The sequence below is a fragment of the Cariama cristata genome, unplaced genomic scaffold (genome assembly GCF_000690535.1).
Source record: "Cariama cristata isolate BGI_N322 unplaced genomic scaffold, ASM69053v1 scaffold13160, whole genome shotgun sequence".
In the NCBI taxonomy this organism is placed as follows: Eukaryota; Metazoa; Chordata; class Aves; order Cariamiformes; family Cariamidae; genus Cariama; species Cariama cristata.
In genome coordinates, this window is record NW_009595419.1 from 11168 (window position 1) to 30409 (window position 19242).

Consider the following 19242-nt stretch of genomic DNA (forward strand, 5'->3'; position numbering starts at 1 on the left):
AGATATTCCAGGATATTTTCACTCAGGACAAAGCAGTTATAACAAATTATTTTTCTTACCTTTTTGTAAGGTGTCAGCTAATAGATGTGACTCTTCCTGCTGTCTAATTCCTAAAATGCCACCTTAGAACTTTTGTGTGGATCATAAAGAAGAAAAAATACCCACATAACTGCTTTTCTTTTTGGTTTGCATATTGGAATTTTTTGCCTGGAGTACTTTGGACGTATTTGTCATTATCTGTTCAAATGAGCGGGAATGACACACTATTATTCTCTCCCTGAAATTGTCTTTTTGGCCACCATGCAGGTGCTTCATGCAGTCAATCAGTGCACTGCCTCGAAAATTGCCGTGTTTTGCTAATGCTATGCAAAGCAAGGTGAGCACCAGTGTGAAAGTCTGTGCCCAGATGAAGCACTTGAGACTGCCCTCTTGCCTGGAAAGAGGCTATACTTTAATGTAGAAGAAAGAGTAGATGAAGAGATGCCAGAGCAAGAGGGAGCTGCCTCTTTTTCTTACAGAAGATCAAATGGGAAGATCTTTTGATTTTTCTTCACCATTCATTGTCTTTTTTAGTATGTTCACAAAACATTTAAGAATATGCAGTATGAAATGAGAAGGAACAGAAATTTGAGAGGAATGGAAGTGTGATTTATTTAGGATACTTAAAATATGGAGTATTTTGTTCTTAATTGCTGCAGCTCAAGCATCAAAAATGTCTGGACTTCCCTACTATCTGGACTTTCTTTTGTGGCTATCCTTCTGCTTGTTCTCTCTCTCTTCCCTTTCCCCTTCAGCAGCCGCTGAGTATTGCTAGTGTCAAAGGAGAGCAACTTGCATGAGAACTGCCTAATCCTTTGGGACCAAAGAGTAGATATGAGGTGCATTAGCCTTGCAAGGCCCTACCTTTTGCTTACAGGTAGAGCCAAACCTTTTAATGTGCCTCTGTGCCACCTGTTAGACTAAATGGTGGGGAACATAATGTGAAATGGGCTGTGTGAGCTAATCTGCCTAGTTAGCAATGAGTAAAGAGGGTTTATATTTATTTAGTGAAGACTTGACTGATGAATCTCAGTTCCTGACATCTGTTAACCATGCTAATGTGGAAATACCGTTAGGATTGGAAAGCTTTCATTTTTCTTTTAAGATAAAGCTGTGCATGCAGAATATGGTAAATGTAAGAGAAGAGTTAGATGTTTCAGTTTGGAAGTCAAAATAGAGTAGTAATGCATAGAAAGGCCATTGACATGGACAGGTTATTATGTTGGCACTGCAAAAAGAATGTACTTATTGGAAATAAGCAGGGCTTTGTTCTACTAATGAGTAAATTGTGTATAGTGTTAATGTTGCCCTCTGGTATTATTTATGTGTTAGAAATCATAATGGACTTTGAAGATAATGCTAATGCTGGGGAAATAGGAAAGTTGCAAATGAATTTATTGTTGAGGTTTAACACAAGTGTAAAGTATGTAGGGGTGGGTTTTTTGGTGTTTTTGTGCTCAACAGTCTCTGGTACTGATTATGTTGGGTTGATGACTGCAATGGGATGTTATTTTCACCTATGTCCGTAATAGTTGGTGCTAACTTTGTTTTACTCTCTGTTTTAAGGGATTTTTTTGACATAAGCAATTTTTACAGAATAGTTCAAAAGAGAGGAAGTAGATTACTGCAAAATAGTCCATCCACTTTAACTTAGGACCACAAGATAAAGCCTTAAGTTGATCCCCCCCCCCTTTTGAGAACGAAATTAAGAAGGAAGTGTCTATGAACAGGTAATTGGGAAAAGAATAAAGTTGCAGGGATGATTCAGTGGTGTTACTTTAGATCAGTGAAAGTGGGGAGCAAAGTTGATGGGTATTCTGTGGTGATGTGTAGTTGTGTCAGTAGCACAAAGGAGCACTGAACTGGTCTTTTTCTTAGGCAGGTGGCCATGATGATGTTTCCTTAGTATAGCTTGGCTGACCTCTGTTGTTTTTTCCCACTTTTTGTGGGGGTGGCTGATTAAAAAAATAGGTGGTTTTGAGAGAGATTATCTAACGTTTGCAGAGCACTTTGATCACAATGCACAAGTACATTAATAAAATGACTTTAACTAGCATTTGAGTTTTACTCTTTCATTTTTAAGACAGTGTGCCTTAGCAGCGCTGAATGACGTCCGACAGTACCTCAGTGAAGAAAACGGGCACGTGGCTGTAAGTTTCTTGTTGAAGACACATTCCTGAGATGCTTCCCTACAAATTTCTGCGTCTGCTGGATAATATACAGCCTGAATAATTCCAGTATCTCTTCGCTGTATCAGATCTTTTTTCTTTGGGAGTTGTACGTTAGATCTGCTTTGTTGCTGCAGTGAAAGGAGCGCTTAAATTCAGGGTGATGATGCCATATTGAGCAACCACCTTTGTGATTCGAGGGGTTAACTGAGGAGAGGGTAACAGTAAGAAAAATCTCCTCCTCCTCTCCACATTATATCACACATCTATTGTTTTGGTTGCATTTCTGTTTCTATTTGATAGTCTAGTGTTTCAAGTGAAAGGTAAAGATTGAACAGAAAGCATCCTGCGTATTGCTTGGCAGTTGTATTACTGACATGAGAAATCTGTGAAGAGAGCGGGAGAAACTCAAAGTTTGCTGCATATCTGAGTATTTAATAATGTGATGCAAAACATCAGCTGTTCAACTATTGACATTGCGTACTCACATTAATTTGCATAACATTGTTTTTTCTTAAGACTACTGACACAACTCTGTGTTTTCATTGACTAATCAGGGAAAACGATTAGCTGTAATTTTAAGTCCTGCTTGGGGACATGAGGTAAACTTTATGCTTTGGCAAACTTCATACTTTGGTGAAACACTGGTGTATTCAGAGCTAAACATAAGTTCTTAGAGAAATGACTGCATATATCTTGTAATTCATGGGCGGGATTTACAAATCTTGCAGATCTTTGGCCCTTTAAAAGTTTTACACTTACATTTTGAATAGCATGCAGATTGTAGCATCTTTTTTGTGTAATACAAGTCCACTAAGAAACTATGCATTAGTATTTAATGCTGATAGTGGCCACAAGAAAGATTCTGTCCTGTATTACATGTTAGGCTTAAATTCTGGCTGCTTCTTCCAAATACAGTGTGCTGCTGATAGTGCTTTCAAAATATTATTCTTTTTTAGTGTTCAGAAAATCACGTGTGTAAAGTAGGAATGTCTTTTGTTTTCCTGTTGAACACATTGAGGTAGTCGAGTAGAGGGAAGGGGAAGTGTTTACATTGCCTTCCTTCACATTAAGGGACTTTGAACCCTTATTTTGGTTGTTTCTAACACAGTGCTTTTCACAGGCTATGGTGCATTTTTAATTCCTCTCTCCAACCTGCCCCCCCAATTATTCCTAGGTCTTTGATGCTACAAACACGACACGAGAACGTAGAGAAACTATTTACAAATTTGGTGAAGAAAATGGATATAAGGTGAGTCAAAAGCAAAGGAGTTCTGAGATAATGCCTGGACAAGTAAGGGAGTGATAGTTTTGCCCTTATCTGTACTTGGACTTAAGGAGTGCACTAGCATAAGTGACATCCTTCCTAGATGTTTAGTCAGTAGTGCATTTCGTGTTCTCAAGCATTGTTTGTGATTAAAAGTCACCCAGTCTTCATTTTTCTCGTCTTTCATGTTTGCACTGTTTGAAGCTAAACTCTTTTATGCTCTGGCTTCAATTCTGCCATCCTGGACCTGTAGTTCTGAGTCTACTGTCAGCAAGAACTATTTAAAATAGGTTCTTAGTGCAGTTCAGATTTTTGGTGCAGAAGCAGATCGGGAATTTTGAGTTAGTTCTGTACAAACTGAAAACTTCTTGTGGCTTTCTGCTTTCTGTCCAGGATTGTTTTGCGTTAGCTCTTCTCCAGTGATGTTTCATTTCCTCTAAACTTGCATCTCCATAAACCTTTGTGACAGCAAAACACAAACTTCTTTTTAAGTGAGGCTACTCCATTAGTTGAAAGACTTCTAAACTACTATTTCAGAAGCATTAGTTACTGTTTCTGTGGCTGAACTTGTGTCCTCTGCATTTATTTCTTCCTCTTCCATCCTAAATTTTTCTCACTACAAAATTTTTCCACTTACAAGCATTGTTGGGAAAAAGAGTATAGAGCATGATGCTTCAGGGAATGGTAAACCAACAATTTCTGATGAGAGAGCCTGGAGAAACCTTCTGAGTAAATGGAGGGAAGTTTAACGCCTGCCTCTGTTAAAAAGGGGTTAGCTTGGAAGTGGGCAATGTGCTGCTCGTGTGTGTTAGTTTCCAGAGGCATTTAATGCATCTTCCTTCTTCCTTCCTTCCTTCTGTACATGTGACTTCCCATTTGGACTGAAGACTTTTTTTGTTGAATCAGTATGTGTAGATCCAGAGGTCATTGCTGCAAACATTGTGGTGAGTATAGGAAAGTTTGCTTTAACTGCTTTAAGTCAAGAGGTTTAAAGTAGCTCAGTATTTTTGGAAGTATATTATAAGAACTTCCAATAGCAAAAAAGCATTGGCTCCCACTAATGGAACACTTTCCATTTATTTTTCTGTCCATGTGTATAGTAACTCAGAAGTGTAATTCTATGAAGAATAACTTTTTTCGTTTTACATGTATTTTAATTAACTTCCAGAAAACAAGTTTTTATATTGTGTTCTTCCCCTTCCTATTTCTTTAAACTTCCATTAAAAAGGGAAAACAACTTACGTACTACTCTCCTGTTTTTATTTTAAACAGCAAGTGAAGCTGGGTAGTCCTGACTATGTTGATTGTAGTAATGATGAAGCAACAGAAGACTTTATGAAAAGAATAGAGTGCTACAAGAACTCATACGAGACGTTAGATGAAACTCTTGACAAGTAAGTGATGAAATAATACTGTGATCACAACTATGTTATGTTAAGATGTTTCCTTAGCGGATGGAAGATCCCATATCAGGGATTACGGCTTTCTAGTCATGTTTTTTTAATGGCTTGAGCTGTCTTTCCTGTGGCAAATTAAGAGTTGACTCTGGGGGTAGCCTGGAAACTTGCTTGCCTGAGGAAAATTGACTAATGAGTTTACTCTGGGACAATAATCTTTTTGATTTTCCCACTTGGAGGTTGGTATGATTCTTCTGGGATAGAACCAGCATTTAGAAATTATTCCAGACTTGCTGTAGTGGTTGGTTATTATTTGAGGTTTTTTAGTATGTAGAGGAGACCTGAGTGATTTATAAGCGTAACTGCATTTGTTGACATGGGTAAGATGAATTTTGAACACGTCAGTCTTAAAAATGTGACTTCTAAATTTATTTGTTTGTGCTTGGAAATTGCCCTGCAGATGCAGGGCTGTGAGAAACTTTCTTAGATTATTTGCCTTCGTGCCAAAGCATTCATCTATTTTTCATTCACTTTCAACACTTGAAAGCAAGGCAGGGATGAACCATGTGAGGAGCAGCCCTGTTCCTCTTCCCACAGTCCAGGATTTCAGTGTGAGATTCTGAGCTGCACTCATACCAGGGGCTCATGGTTTGTTTCAGGGCCAGTGCTATAGGAAAGGCTGAGCTGCATTTTAATGTAATTGAGTGTACGCAGTGTGAAGCTGGCTCAATTGGATCAGTTCATGCATGTAATTTCTGTGATGGACCTAATGTTTGTGCCTGAGTGAAATAGTAATGATTAACTCCAAAGAACGTTATCAGAGATGAGGTGATGATGCTTACTTCTCATCACCTCCATTTGGTTTTATTATGTTTTCTTGTTTTCTTGTGATGTGGTATCTCAAAGGCATCACTAGAAGCTAATAGTGGTTGTTTTCAGTTTATTAGACTTTTTTCCTCCTTTTAGCTAGATGGTACTCTGAAGTTATAGCTCAGACAAGAAAGGGTAAGCGGTGAAAATTGAGACTATAACCTGTCTGATGCTCAGAGAGGGTAGTGATGGGGTAAATTACAATACTGTTAATAAATAGTTCTTGATAGAGTGTTTGCGAAAATGTCTTGCTTCAGGCTAGTCCCTGGTCCTTCTGATGCTGTAGTTTTTCTGACAGGGTTAACTGAAATGGGTAAATAGTGTCCATGCCTTTTGGCCCCTGGGTACAGTCAGAGAAATACTTGCTGTGGGGGAAGTATTTGTTACCTGGAGAAAAATATCAAGTATCATAAAATACATGGGTATCTTATTGAAGCTCCGACAGTTGAATGACTCCACTGAATCTTTCTTTCAATGAGACAGCTGTATTTTTCCAAGAGTAGGATCTAGATTTGAGAGACAAAGTGCAAGTCAAGAGAACAGAAAAGAAAGTGATGTGAGCAGCTTACATGTGAAAGGAATAGAGTTCATCCTGTACCTTTGGAGTATTGTATTGTTTCTTAGGACTAATGCGTATTCTGTGGTTAATGGAGGGTTTGTTTGTGCTTTGGCTTGTTGCCCCTTTGTTTTATAATGAGAGAGAGGCTGGGAAGACTGTGGTATATGCTAATAGAAACTATGTGAAATCTTACTTTTTTTTTTGTTTGCTTGTGAAAGGGACCTTTCTTACATTAAAATTATGGATGTTGGAAGGAGTTACCTTGTGAACAGGGTAATGGATCACATTCAGAGCCGGATTGTGTACTACCTCATGAATATCCATGTGACTCCCCGGTCTATCTACCTCTGTCGACATGGAGAAAGTGAACTCAATCTGAAAGGGAGAATAGGAGGCGATCCTGGACTGTCTGTCAGGGGGAAAGAGGTACGTACCTCCTGAACAAGTGTGACTGGGTTTTGTGTGTATCTATGCATGTGTGCAGATTGCGCTGTGTAATTACAGCTTTCTTCCTCTCCACCCTTTTCCTCTTAACATGTTCAAGAAAGGTTTTTTTAGTTGCTTGTGTGGGTAGTGGAAACTGGATGGACACAGTTTGTGTCTTGTGATTTGCTATGTGCTCTTTTATTTGTCTGTCATTCTGTTGGTTGAAATTCTTATCCTACAGCACAAAGCAGTTGTCAAGAGGGCTTTATTTTTTAACTGTATTTTTGTAAAATCCTGACTTGTTGGATAATTGGGAAGATTCACAAGTTAAAGCTGAAAGGAAGATTCCTGGAGGTAAAGATAGGAACTGCAGAAAACTTTTGTCTTCCTTGTACTCCTTTCCTTCCCTCTCCTGTCCCTCTTGACATAATGGAATGTGTTGTATTTCTTAAAAAAAACTTTGACAGAGCCTTTTGGAAATGTTGTTATGAGTTTCTGGAGGCTGGAGCCTGTGAGTTCCAAATGAACACAGTGTTGGCTCTGAGTCCTCATCCAGTGTCTCCTGATTTTTCTTCCAGTTTGCCAAAAGCTTGGCACAATTTATTAATGAGCAAAATATCAAAGATCTGAAAGTTTGGACCAGCCAGATGAAGAGGACAATTCAGACTGCTGAAGCCTTGGGAGTGCCTTACGAGCAGTGGAAGGTTTTGAATGAGATAGACGCAGTAAGTTCTTTTCTAAATGTCTAATAGTTACTTTGTTTGCTAGGGATGAAGGAAGTACTTAATTTTGTAATGGTACACTTTTTATGGGATAGAAAGTCATTTAAGTTGCTTCTGGAGGCTGGAAAATTTGTCATTAATTCCTGTTAACAAGGCTAAATGTTTTATTAAATTTTGCCATAATTAATTTGGTATTGGTTTGTCTTTCCCAGTAAAACATTCCCTCCAGAATAACAAGCCACGATGCTATGAAATTTTTGGTAGTTGAGGGTTGGAAAGAAATTTTTAGTAGATGGGCATTTCTGGTTGGCACTTTCCAGCTGCACCTGTAAGATACATTGGCAGGTGCAATAGGTAAAATGTGACCTTGCTTGCCCATATAAGTAACTTTACTTATATAGGGATTTAATGATTCCTTCTAACCACATCTGAGTCCAGCTGAGTGTCCTGTTCATCATGTGTGACAACTTTAAGTGTCAAGAGTAACAAAATACAATTGTTAAAGGTTATTTATATATGGTTTTATTTAAGAGTGATATCTGCTCTTTGCACTGCTGGAAATACATGCTTTTTAATGAATTTTTTTTTTATTATTACCTATAGGGAGTGTGTGAAGAAATGACATACGAAGAAATACAGGAAAATTATCCGCTTGAATTTGCACTGAGAGACCAAGACAAATACAGATACAGATACCCTAAAGGAGAGGTATGCTATTTTTTCTCTCTCAAGGTGAAGGGCTTCCTTGACTTCTTGAAAACATACATGCTGGTTTAGGAAGGAAAAAAAATAATAATTAAAATTAATAAAAAGGTGGTTCCTTTCTGCAGGGGAAAGCACATTGGAGCTTGCAAGGATTGAGCCCAGACCATTTAATTTGATTCAGAGCTTGAAAAAATAAAACAATAGATTTAGAAAAACAAATGAGAGCTTTGATCTTGTGGGCATCGTTTCTCTGCTGGTCCTGCAGCGATAAAGCAGGAGGAATGATTGCAAGGCTTCAAACTATCGCATATGCGAACATACTGCCCAGATCACCTTTTCCGTTCATGCTTGGTGTAGATAATGGCTGGTTTGCCTGCGGTTCTGGCTGAAATGCTAGGGAAATCTGTAGCCATGTTGGTCTTTCACTTTAATAAACTCCTTGCCTCTGGGGAAAATAACTTGCTGACAGCTGTTGCAAAGCAAACCCATTACACTGCAGCAATTACCAGATGGTCCCACGACCTGGCTGTGGGTGCTAAAGGATTAGAGTTTGGGGTAGCAGGGTGGTGGAGTAATTGGCCCAGCTGCTCTGCTGTTTGTGTCCTGAGGAAGCACAGCTCTGGTCTGCTTTCCTCAGCAGTCAGGAGTAATCACCGTGCTCAGAGCGCTTGCGATAAGAGCAGTGTTCTTGCGGGTATGACCCAGTCTTACTAATGAGGCAGTCATTAAGGTGCAAAGTTCTCCTAATCCATTTGAACAAGGAGTGTTTGTTTTTCAAACTGATGCTATCCTCTAGGATGGTGACAAACATTTTGGACTCCCGTCATCACCTTGGGGTGATCAGTTGAGCTCACTTGTTTGTCAAAGGCAGTTTCTCTGTCGCAGGTAAGAGTCGCAGGGGCTTGCACAGCCTTGCTGGAGACCGATGGGTTTCTCTTGTCAAGGTCTGAATCAGCTGAATCCAACCGGGCAGCCCCCATGCCTGCCTGGGGACCAGGGTGAAGGCTTTCTGCTGTGGTCATTCCATGCCCTGCCGGGCGACATGCTGTGTTCTCTGCATATGCAACTCATGACACGTTTTGAAAGTATTGTCTTTACTGTGAATGTGAGAATGAACTTAAGCATGCGCATGTGGAAATCCTGCTGTGTACCTGCAGCAGCAGGTTCACTGTGTGCCTGCTGTGCAGGAAAGGTTGCAAGAGAAATCCGGCCCCCTTGCTTTGTGATTTCTGGTGGGGTGGTTTTCAGTTTAGCCTGGAGAAGAGGAGGCTGAGGGGAGACCTTACCGTGCTCTACAACTACCTGAAAGCAGGTTGTAGTGGGGTGGGTGTTGGTCTCTTCTCCCAAGTAACAAGCGATAGGACAAGAGGAAATGGTCTCAGATTGTGCCAGGGGAGGTTTACATTGGATATTAGGAAGAATCTCTTCACCAAAAAGGTTATCAAGCGCTGGAACAGTCTGCCTAGGGAAGTGGTGGCGTCACCATCCCTGGAGGCATTTGAAAGATGTGTAGATGTGGTGCTTAGGGATATGGTTTAGTGGTGGACTTGGCCATGCTAGGTTTATGGTTGGACCCTATGATCTTAAAGGTCCTTTCCAACCTAAACGATTCTGTGATCGCCAGGCCAGTTCATCAAGCTGATAGTTTGTTTTCAAAGGGCAGCCTGAACAAGTCAGGCTTTGTGAACTTTGTATGCTGACTGTAAGCTGGACTTACCAGACTTTCACTTGGAAGAGACATGATTTTGAAGATGAGGTATGGAAAATAATGTGCAAGACTTAACATGTACATTTGCAGATGCTGTGAATTAAATTCTAGGGATTTTGTGGAAATTCTTGATCATAGTGACTAATTTAATAGAGCTTTTCCATGAGGGAGATTTATTTTGTTATGTGTATGCTCTTTGATAGTCTGGAAGACCCAGACTGTGTTCTTAATTTAAGGAAAATTATTACTACCGTATTCATCTGTGCACTAATATAACATTTAGAAGATGACTAATATGAAAGTAAGATCCACTGTATATGCATATAGTGTTCAAAGAGTTTTCCCTTTTTAATGCGCTGTGTATTTTTCCTCCCCACCCAGTCCTATGAAGATCTTGTTCAGAGACTGGAGCCAGTAATTATGGAACTTGAAAGGCAGGAAAATGTGCTTGTCATATGTCACCAAGCTGTCATGCGCTGTTTGCTTGCATATTTTCTTGACAAGCCTGCAGGTAAGTCTTCCTCGATACATTACAAATCATCTGTTTTTTGAAAATTTACTGGTGAAGGTTCTAAACAGTAAATTCTAACAATTTTTCCTTTGTCATCAGAGGGTAGTTGTGCTAGGCAAGTACGCAAGTTAGTTTTTTTGTATTTGACCCACACATGAAGCTTGGTAGTTGATTTTTATTGAGCTGCTCCACAGCTGAAATACCATAATGTGTTTTTTTGGGTTTTTTTGTTTTTTTTTTTTTTTAAAAATGAGAATAGCATCTCTGTTGCATGCTAGGGAAGAAAACAGATATAGTCAGATAAAAAGACATTTAAATGGTTGACTTGTAACATAGTAGAAAAGTTAGTGTTCCTGTAATCTGTGTTTCACATATCATTTGTTGTTCAATTTCTCAGAACAACTGCCTTACCTGAAGTGCCCGCTGCATACTGTCTTAAAGCTAACCCCGGTGGCTTATGGTAAGTAGTAGTACATGTATATATTATAAAGTCAAACTATACTGTCTGTGCCATCAGTAAAGTTTGTGAAGCATTTAAATTAAAACACATTTGTAATTTATTTTGCTTTAAAATAGAATTGAGCAATTAGATTTGACATTACATGTGTTGCCTGCACAGCTTTGTTAGAATCAATGAATCCTTTGGTTTACATTTGCTTTGCTTATGCCAGAGAGTTTGTATGTATTGGTGGAGGCCTGAAACTACCGGTGGGTGTGACTGCGAGTGGACAATATTCTTTTCTACTCAGTTCATATGCTATTTCATTAATTCTTCTGGGAAACCTGTGCCATTTATACATGTCTGGTACAGTAGGATCTCAGGTTTTATTGATGTATTTGAGGGTATTGCTTTTTAGAAGACTTTAGAATTCACCTTTATGTAGGTTTATCATCTTGCAAAGGGTGTTCCCCTTACCCTTAAATAACTTTGTTCTCTCTTCCTGAAGTATTTTTTCGTGGACGTTCACACTCTCACATGAACTTACCTTGTTTGTTGTTGTTGGCATTCATATGTCAGCAGCTATTACCGGTGCATAGCTCAGGGGCTTGAGCTAAGATTTGCCGGGGCTTTAGCTGAGATTTGCCGTTAGCTTGTGGAGCCTGGGGTATGGGTTGCAACATGTGCTTCTTGGGTTTTAGGCTGACTGCTAATTTAGTGTTGTGGGTGTTTTAACCTCAGCTTAACATGTGCCCGCTGTTAATTTTCTTTAAGTGATGGCTTAATTATATCTTCTGGTATCTCATCACACTTCAGAAGATTATTTATAGACAGAACTATCTGCACAGTTTACCAGGAAATGAATTGCCAAAAAATGCTTGTCAAGTTACTAATCAGAAATGTGAAGCAGTCTTTTGATTATCAGCTTTGAAAAATAGCAGTCTAGACTGTGCTCTGTTTTTTGTTAAGTTTCACATAAAGTTGACACAAAGTAATTAGCTGTTACACTGGGAAACCTGTCTGAAGGGATTTCTGTCATTTAATTGCATTGTTGTCCTGCAGTAAGGAACAACCTAACGTCTATGCGGGGGTGACATCTAGTGTTCCTAGCCTTGCATGGCAAGCTGGAGTTTGGAAAATGGAGATTTAGAACAGTTAAAACTTTTTTTTCTTTTTTTTGAAACTGGATTCTCTTGACTTGCTAGTATCAGCCTGTTTCCACAGAGAGGTTTTTGTTTTGGGGTTGTTTTTGTTTTGTTTTTTAGTGGGAAGTTGGGTGACTGTTCATAAATCTTAAGAGGGCCTGAACGTTTGCAGTGTTTACTCACACTAAATGAGGAAGGAGAAGAAGTGGTATGAGATACTGTCCTTGTCCTTTTGACTTCAGTGAAAGAAATGCTCTTTTTTAAAGTGTTTGATATGTATGTCTGATTAGCACATTTCAGTCAAGCTACTTCTTGGAATTTGACCATCTGAAAATGCAAGGGTTGTGTAAACTATTTATACAGTGATAATCTATAGCATTATTTCAAGTTGATGTGTCACTTGGCTCCACTGAGGCAGGATGCAGGTTCAAACATGGCGTGTTTAATGTCTTCCAGCTAATCCTGTTCTGGGGTAACACCTCCCTTAGGGGTTTGCTGTTCCTGGTGTTTGAAGCTAGCATTATTCCCACCCTAAGCGTCTGATCTTTAGTAGTGGAACATCTGTTATGGCCTGACAGTTGGATTAGGATAAATTAGACTTTTATCCAACAATCCAGTATAGTGATGGTCTCTGGGGGAGCACACAGGAAACTGCATCTTGCTGTAGGTATGGACTTGCACATCAGTAATTAAAAATGTGCTGGGAGTATGCACATTGTAGTTCCTGTGGAGTAACTCATGTCCCTTTATAGCTTTCCATATGATACTTTTCTGGGGTCTTAGCCTAGCGGTAAGGACTGAGAGGTCTCTGTGGAAGTGTGTCTGCTGTGTAATTAAGTGTAACCGGTCCTTAGCAATGGCCAGCATCAGGGATCAGAGCTTGTTTTTGCTTGATCTTAAGGATTGCAATGGATCTGGGAACAGAAGGATGACTAGGGGTACTCTTCCAGTGGGAGATGTGTGCTTTTCCCCCTTTTTCTGGTTGACTGTTTCTCTGAGTGCTGGCGCTTCTGCAGTGTTTGCTCACAGTGTTCATGACAAATGGGGTTTCTCAGAATAGGCTTCCCTAAGGGAAGGCAAACATTTGCCTTACTAATTTATATTATTTTTTTAAGTGCAGTGGATTTCTAAGAAAAGACTAAAATCACCTTTTTCTGTCATGTAGTAATTCTGTGCAGTATGTAATGACTTTAGGAAATAAGTGAGCAGAAAAATCTGAAAACCTGTTTGTGACAGAAGATGGACTCTGTGGTATGTCAGAGGAATTTGACTATTAATGAATCTTGGGTAGGGTAGTGGTAGCTTAGAAAAGTCATGTTCGCGTGAGATATGACAGTGTTCGGCAATCAGATATTGCTTAAAATGCTGTTGCTACAGTGTGTTGAGTAATTATAATTCTCTAAGTGCATCAGTTTATACTACCTGAGTAATAGTTGTCTCTTCTGACTGTTTAATTTTTCTTGCCTCCCTGGAGTTTTCCATTTTTGAGTGAGAAGTAGTTTCTTTTCAGAAATCAACTTTAAAGTTCCATTTAGCTGGGGGTTAAAACTGTTTTGCACGTGTAGAGGAGTGGGGGTTGCTGACAGCAAACAGTGTGTTTTCTCTTTATCATTTTCACGTTTTAAAAAATGAAAGCAGCATTTATCTTCTTAGAATTTCATTGTAATACAGAAGTCTAGGATGTTTAAGAACCAAAAAATTCACAACTGAGAACTTTCTGACTGAATGTTGTGTTTAAAAATGAGACTTTGTTTCAAAGAAAATAATGATGAAGCCAAGGTGAGATGGGAGATGGATTGTCAGATTGAGAATAATGTTCATCCTCGTGGAATAGATTCATTTCAATAGCTTTAGCTATTCAGAATTTGGGAAATTCTAGTATAAACCAGAAGGGGAAAGTGATTAACCTTCACCAACTGAAGTTTAGATTGCGTCTTTACTATAACTTCATTTTTAAAGCAGACCAATTCTAAAAATTTGTTTTCTATCAACAGGATGTAAAGTAGAATCTATATTTCTGAATGTTGAAGCTGTAAACACACACAGAGATAAACCCGAGGTAAGAATATTTTTCAAATTGGAGAACTTGACATAATGTACTATCTGAGCTGATTTCCATTTTCCTTGTGGTTAGAAATGATTTGGTAACTCAGCTGAGTGTATTTAATTTTACATATCAAGATTTGCTACTGGTTTGGTATTGAAGGGGGGGAGGGATCCTTTTTGTTGTGCAAATTTATCTTACATACAAGCTCTAGCTGGAGTAGTTTATCTTCAAAGTGAATGATAAATTGAAGATATAGTATCGATCTAAAACTGTATAAAATTCTTCCAGGCTTTGTCGTTCAGCAGAAGTTAGGGTGTAGTCAAAAAGTACATTGTTATGAACACCATGCTTATTTTGGAGAGAGTAAATAATGAAATAGCTTTTTCATCACTGCCATCATTGCTGTATGCAAGAGAAGAATTGATGATGCCACCTGTGTTTTAAGTCAAAGCTGGAGAGGAAGACTAGATCTCGGGATACAGCAGAACAACTGGGAAAAAGGAAATTGAGTATATTTGTAAAATGTAAGTGGAGATAAGATGTCAGACCATGGCAGCTTTGTACTCTCCCTGCGTCAGGCACACGGTTCTGCGTGCTCCTAAGTGTTGACCTGAGCTTAGGTTGATTGTGCAGCTTGCGCAAAGCTCTTCTATTGCTGTGTTATGAATGTTACGTAAAACGTGTCATGATTAAAAATTTCTGGTTCCCTTGCAGATCCTCATGCTAGTGCTACTAGGTATGGCACTGATTCCTTGCTGAGGTTATGAGCCGTGCCTACTGGTGAATTAAAAGTCAGTTTGGTAGCATGAGAAAAAAGAGCTGTTTGTGGTGGTTTTCAGAGCAACGTGGAAAGGAATATAGTGATTTTACGTGTGTATTCAACAAGGCATGTAACACAAAATGTCTTACTTACAGGAGGATACACGTTTGTGGCAGTTGTGTAGATTTCGTGCTGGAGGGGTCTGCAGAAAAGTTTTGTTTTAATGACTTGGATGTTCTGAGTTCTGAAAATACTGACTTTTGGTCGTCATAGCCAAGATATTTTTTATCAGATAGTCGTATTGCCTGTTTCCTCTCTCTTCGCCTTTCTCCTTTGTCACTCTACTTTACCACTTTCGTATCTTAGTTTGGTTTGTTAGGTTTAGGAAATCCATTCTATTTTCACAGTGTCTAAAAGGTGTTGGAGAAGCATGGTGAAAATAAATGAGGATGTCTTAGAGCAGGTGTTAGGTTATCCACGTTAAATAGTGTAGATCAATTGAACATGTTAGTTTGGCTGATAATGTATTGGTGCTGAACTTACAGCTTGCTGAAGTGTTTTGAGAATTGCTGTTGGAAATACCAGTTCTCTAACTGAAGATGTTTATTTTCAGAGGGAAAGCTCTGCCTGAATTGCCAAGTGAGTCTTAACATGTCTAGCAAGTGATGTGGCCATACTGATGTTGGTCTTGGGTGGCTGTATTTCAGGTGCATGTAGAGGCTTATGCAGATAGTTGCATTGCAGTGGACACAAAGACACAAAATGATTTAATTTGAACAGAAATAAATTGAGTTAATGAATCTTTAAAAAGAAAAAAAAAGTAGCAGGGGCATTTTTAATAAAAAGAACCTCAAACACTCTTCACCCTCTGCGCCCAAAGAAACCCAGCGCAGTGAAGTATGGGTGGTGATACAGTGTTCTTTTAGTAGGGCTGAATGAAGGAGTAAGTTGATCCTCTCTGCCTTTAAATGCTGCATAGAGGACTGTGAAAATTTCAAAAGCTTTCATATACATCACCTACGAAAATGTTAATTACTTCTGTAAAATTAAGTTTTCAAATAGTGTATTGAAGTCAAAGCATTTAATTAAACACAGGGTGGCAGATAACAACATTGTTAAACAATGAATCTATTTGATGAAGAATTGCCCAGTGTGTTGTTCTGTGCCCCCACAAGTAATTTGTAGTCCGTGTTTCAGAACAGTGCACTCCATTTTGACTTCAGCTGAAAGCGTCTTTTTTCACGTTGCAGAAATGCAGGCAAAGCACTGGAGTATTTATTTATAGTATGTGTAAACTTCATTGTATGATGATGGTGATTTTTCTGAAGTGGATTAAAGCCTTGTGTTTGTCAGCATTGTAGTGGCTTAAGTTCCTGACCTTTTCAAATGAACAAGTCTGTAGTCTTTTTACTGAAAATACTTCAGGGGAATGACTTTAGCTGTTGCTTGGGTCCCCTGTTTGAGCCAGAAAACAAGCACTAGGGTAAAATGCCTGTTTTGTAACTCAGTGAATGACGTAGACATTTTTTTGTAGCAAGAAACCCAAATCTCCTTTTTGATTTTGTGGGAGAAGGGGAGAGGGAGATGCTAGTGAAAGGTGAGCTTGCTTACCACAGTGTAAAGCAAGGAAAACTCATGAAGTCCATCAGCACAAAGTTTGAAGAATTGGCAATGATTTGGCCTAAAATGGGCCAAATTGTAGATCAAGATCTTGTCAGGAACTGCAGAAAAGTTTATTGTAGCCTGCTTTTCTTGATAGAAGGGAGAATACTGATTGCATAGTCTTTGGGACTTGCATGAGGTGCTACCATGGCAGGTGTGATTCCTGAGCCTGGTGCCACATGGCTGCCCTCAAAGCTGTGCTTCCTATTGTGAGTGTTTGGCTACCCTGCTGTTTTGCTTTTGTTTGGCTTTCAATAATTTGCTGCATTGAACATCTGCCTTTTTTTTTTTTTTTTTTTTTTTCCCCTTTTCCCTGCAGCCTCTGCAAAATGGGGTGAGATTTAGTTGGTGTGATCAGTCTTAAATGGTTATGGTGTCTGGGAAGATACTTTTCTATTTTGTCAGGGGTATTACATTGCCTATAACACAAACAAATGTTCAAGTCTTCCCTTGGGAAGGAAATATATGGCGTAGTTCAGCAAAGCACTGGAAGTTGCTTAATGGATAGGTGTGTATGTGCTGAAGCACATGTTTAAGAGGATTCCTGCTTGGGCCTGTAAAAGACTTCCTCCTAAACATGAGTGACTGGAGCTTTTGGTAATACTGTCAGCACGGGATCAGTGATTACTGTAAATGTGTTTTCCTGCTGTCTGGTTCTGGGACATGAGCCAGCTGTCAGTCTGCTGCATTCTTGGGGTGTGAGGGGTTAAAAAAAAAAAGTATCTCTGCTTTTAAAGAAATGCAGCCTTGTACTTGTGAAGGAATCTGGTGTTTTTTGTTGCTCTTACTGCTGCATGATAAATATTCTCCTCTGTATTTTTATTATTATACAGAATGTAGACATTTCCAGACCTCCCGAGGACGCTCTTGTAACAGTCCCTGCTCATCAGTGAATCCTGTGTGCTGATCAACTATCGAACTTGGGGTGCTGTTTTCATCCTACTACTTCAAAATAAATCAAAAAACTAATCATTCCAATCACTTTGAAATAAAAAAGCCCCACCCAAACCCAACCACTCAGAACCCAAACCAAATGTTTGTACAGGGCATGACTTGAAAAAATTATCAGATCACAATAAAACTATTGCACTGATTAATTTATTGTGGATGAGTTATCAAACATTGATCGGCTGTCACTGGAATGCTGTTTCTGTAAATTGCTATAATTTAAAGATCCTGCAGCATTAAGTTTTATTGGAACAGCCAACAATCATTTAATGTTAGTTGCAGGGTGTTTATTTATGAAAGCGATGAAACACAGTGTCCTGTGTGAGATAAGAAAAAGCTGAAGCTCGTTTTCTAGGCACCAGTATTACCTATTTCAGTGCCCTTGGGAGTGATTGGACTGCTATGTAGCATAAAATAACAATCCATAGTTACTGTAAAACCTTAATCCTGCTGATACATAGCACTAGTGCTGTAGATGCGCTAATTAATTATGTGCTGTTTGAAGAGGGTAGCAAGTTTTCACTTGGTTCCAGAACAATTATTCAAGGTACAGGAATGTGTATAAATGTTTTAATATATGACTTTTCTTAACAGCTGTTCTGCATTAACTAGGCTTCAGGGTTTGCCCGCCAGCAGAAGTGATTTTAAATTTCCTCTTTTCCTGCTTCTTGTATGGACATGGGTGATCAAGCGTTTAAAGCTCTGCTCCCTATGTTTTGTACTCAGATTTTATCTAGGCTACCATAAACGGTGTTAACCGTTTCAGAATGTGGAAGCAGAGTTAGCCTGATGATTTTGTAGCTGGGTTGTGATTGCAGTAGGTGTGGAATCTCAAATCATCCTAAACTGAATTACAGCAAAACCTTTCACAGGCTGGAGAAGACTGCAGCTTCTTTGAGATGTGGTGCTGTGCCTTGGCTCCTTTCTCTGCAATCTTATGATGGGGAAAACGAGGCAGTTGGAAGCATCTGTGCCATTGAAGCAGCTTTGTTTGGGTAGCATTGAGTCTGGGAAAGACAGAAAATCACTGAGTCCTGGAACTGTTTTCTGAGGGGTCTTTTAGTCTTGAAAGTAAGCAAGAGTGGTGTGTTGTGGAAAGCTTTTATCTGTTAGGTTTCTTAGGTGGTAAGTTTTTCCAAAACAGGGATTTGGGAAAAAAATGTTACGTATCTGTACTTCTAAAACGACACTGAAGTTTTCAGAGGTTTGTAGCGCTTGGGAATGTCTGATATAACCAAATAACCTTCTGGCCGGAGAGCCTGCTGTACCGTTTGGTATTTGGTTAAACCGGTGTCCCAGGGTGGGTTGGGACTGGGTGAAACCCAGATTATTTTCCTGTCTCTGTTGTGACCGTGACATGGGAATGTTTTGTCACTTTTCTGTGTTTAATTGCCCCAGCCTCTCAACATGTGCTTTGCCGTGAAAAATGCCACAGAGGAGGAGATCTGAGCCTGCTGTACCCACTTGCAGACGTTGATTAGTGAATCTGGTTGCTTTTACCTGACAGTTGAGGTGAGGTTCCTGAGAGGCCGCGGGGATGCTGGCCATAGTCAGGTACTGAGAAACTGTGCGGAGACAGCTCTGAGCGCTGTCACCTCCGCGGGCCACAACTAAGGAAAAACTGTGCAAATGTAAACTATTATGTTTTTGATGGAGCCAAAATCTGCATGGGCATCTGCTGTGGAAAAACTGAGTTTTGCTGCTTGAATAAGGATGGCTTGGGCTCTCGGAGGAAATGGAGGGGGAAGATGGAAGGGGCAGGAACTTGGCTGGAGAGGAAAGCCGGACTTGCCTGCGCTCTGGCTGGCAGAGGTGGTGGAGGGAGGGGAAGCGGCGGGAGGGGAAGCGGCAGAAGGGCCCCGGACCCTC

General features: G+C 39.6%; 1 protein-coding gene across 2 annotated transcripts in view; it reads left to right on the forward strand.

Moving 5' to 3' along the window:
- The window catches only part of LOC104163182 (6-phosphofructo-2-kinase/fructose-2,6-bisphosphatase 4), a 26139-nt gene that overhangs the window by 3797 nt on the left and 3100 nt on the right, over positions 1 to 19242 (forward strand). The window contains exons 3-13 of one of the 2 annotated variants that reach the window (XM_009702096.1): positions 2123 to 2189; positions 3385 to 3459; positions 4362 to 4418; positions 4747 to 4868; positions 6519 to 6726; positions 7305 to 7451; positions 8052 to 8156; positions 10243 to 10372; positions 10770 to 10832; positions 13951 to 14015; positions 17259 to 17451. In XM_009702096.1, coding sequence (XP_009700398.1) covers positions 2123 to 2189; positions 3385 to 3459; positions 4362 to 4418; positions 4747 to 4868; positions 6519 to 6726; positions 7305 to 7451; positions 8052 to 8156; positions 10243 to 10372; positions 10770 to 10832; positions 13951 to 14015; positions 17259 to 17318 — 1099 coding nt within the window. In that variant the 3' untranslated portion in view covers positions 17319 to 17451. Of the gene's footprint in view, positions 1 to 2122; positions 2190 to 3384; positions 3460 to 4361; positions 4419 to 4746; positions 4869 to 6518; positions 6727 to 7304; positions 7452 to 8051; positions 8157 to 10242; positions 10373 to 10769; positions 10833 to 13950; positions 14016 to 17258; positions 17452 to 19242 lie in introns of those variants that run through there. The other variant, XM_009702104.1, reaches the window with a different exon arrangement.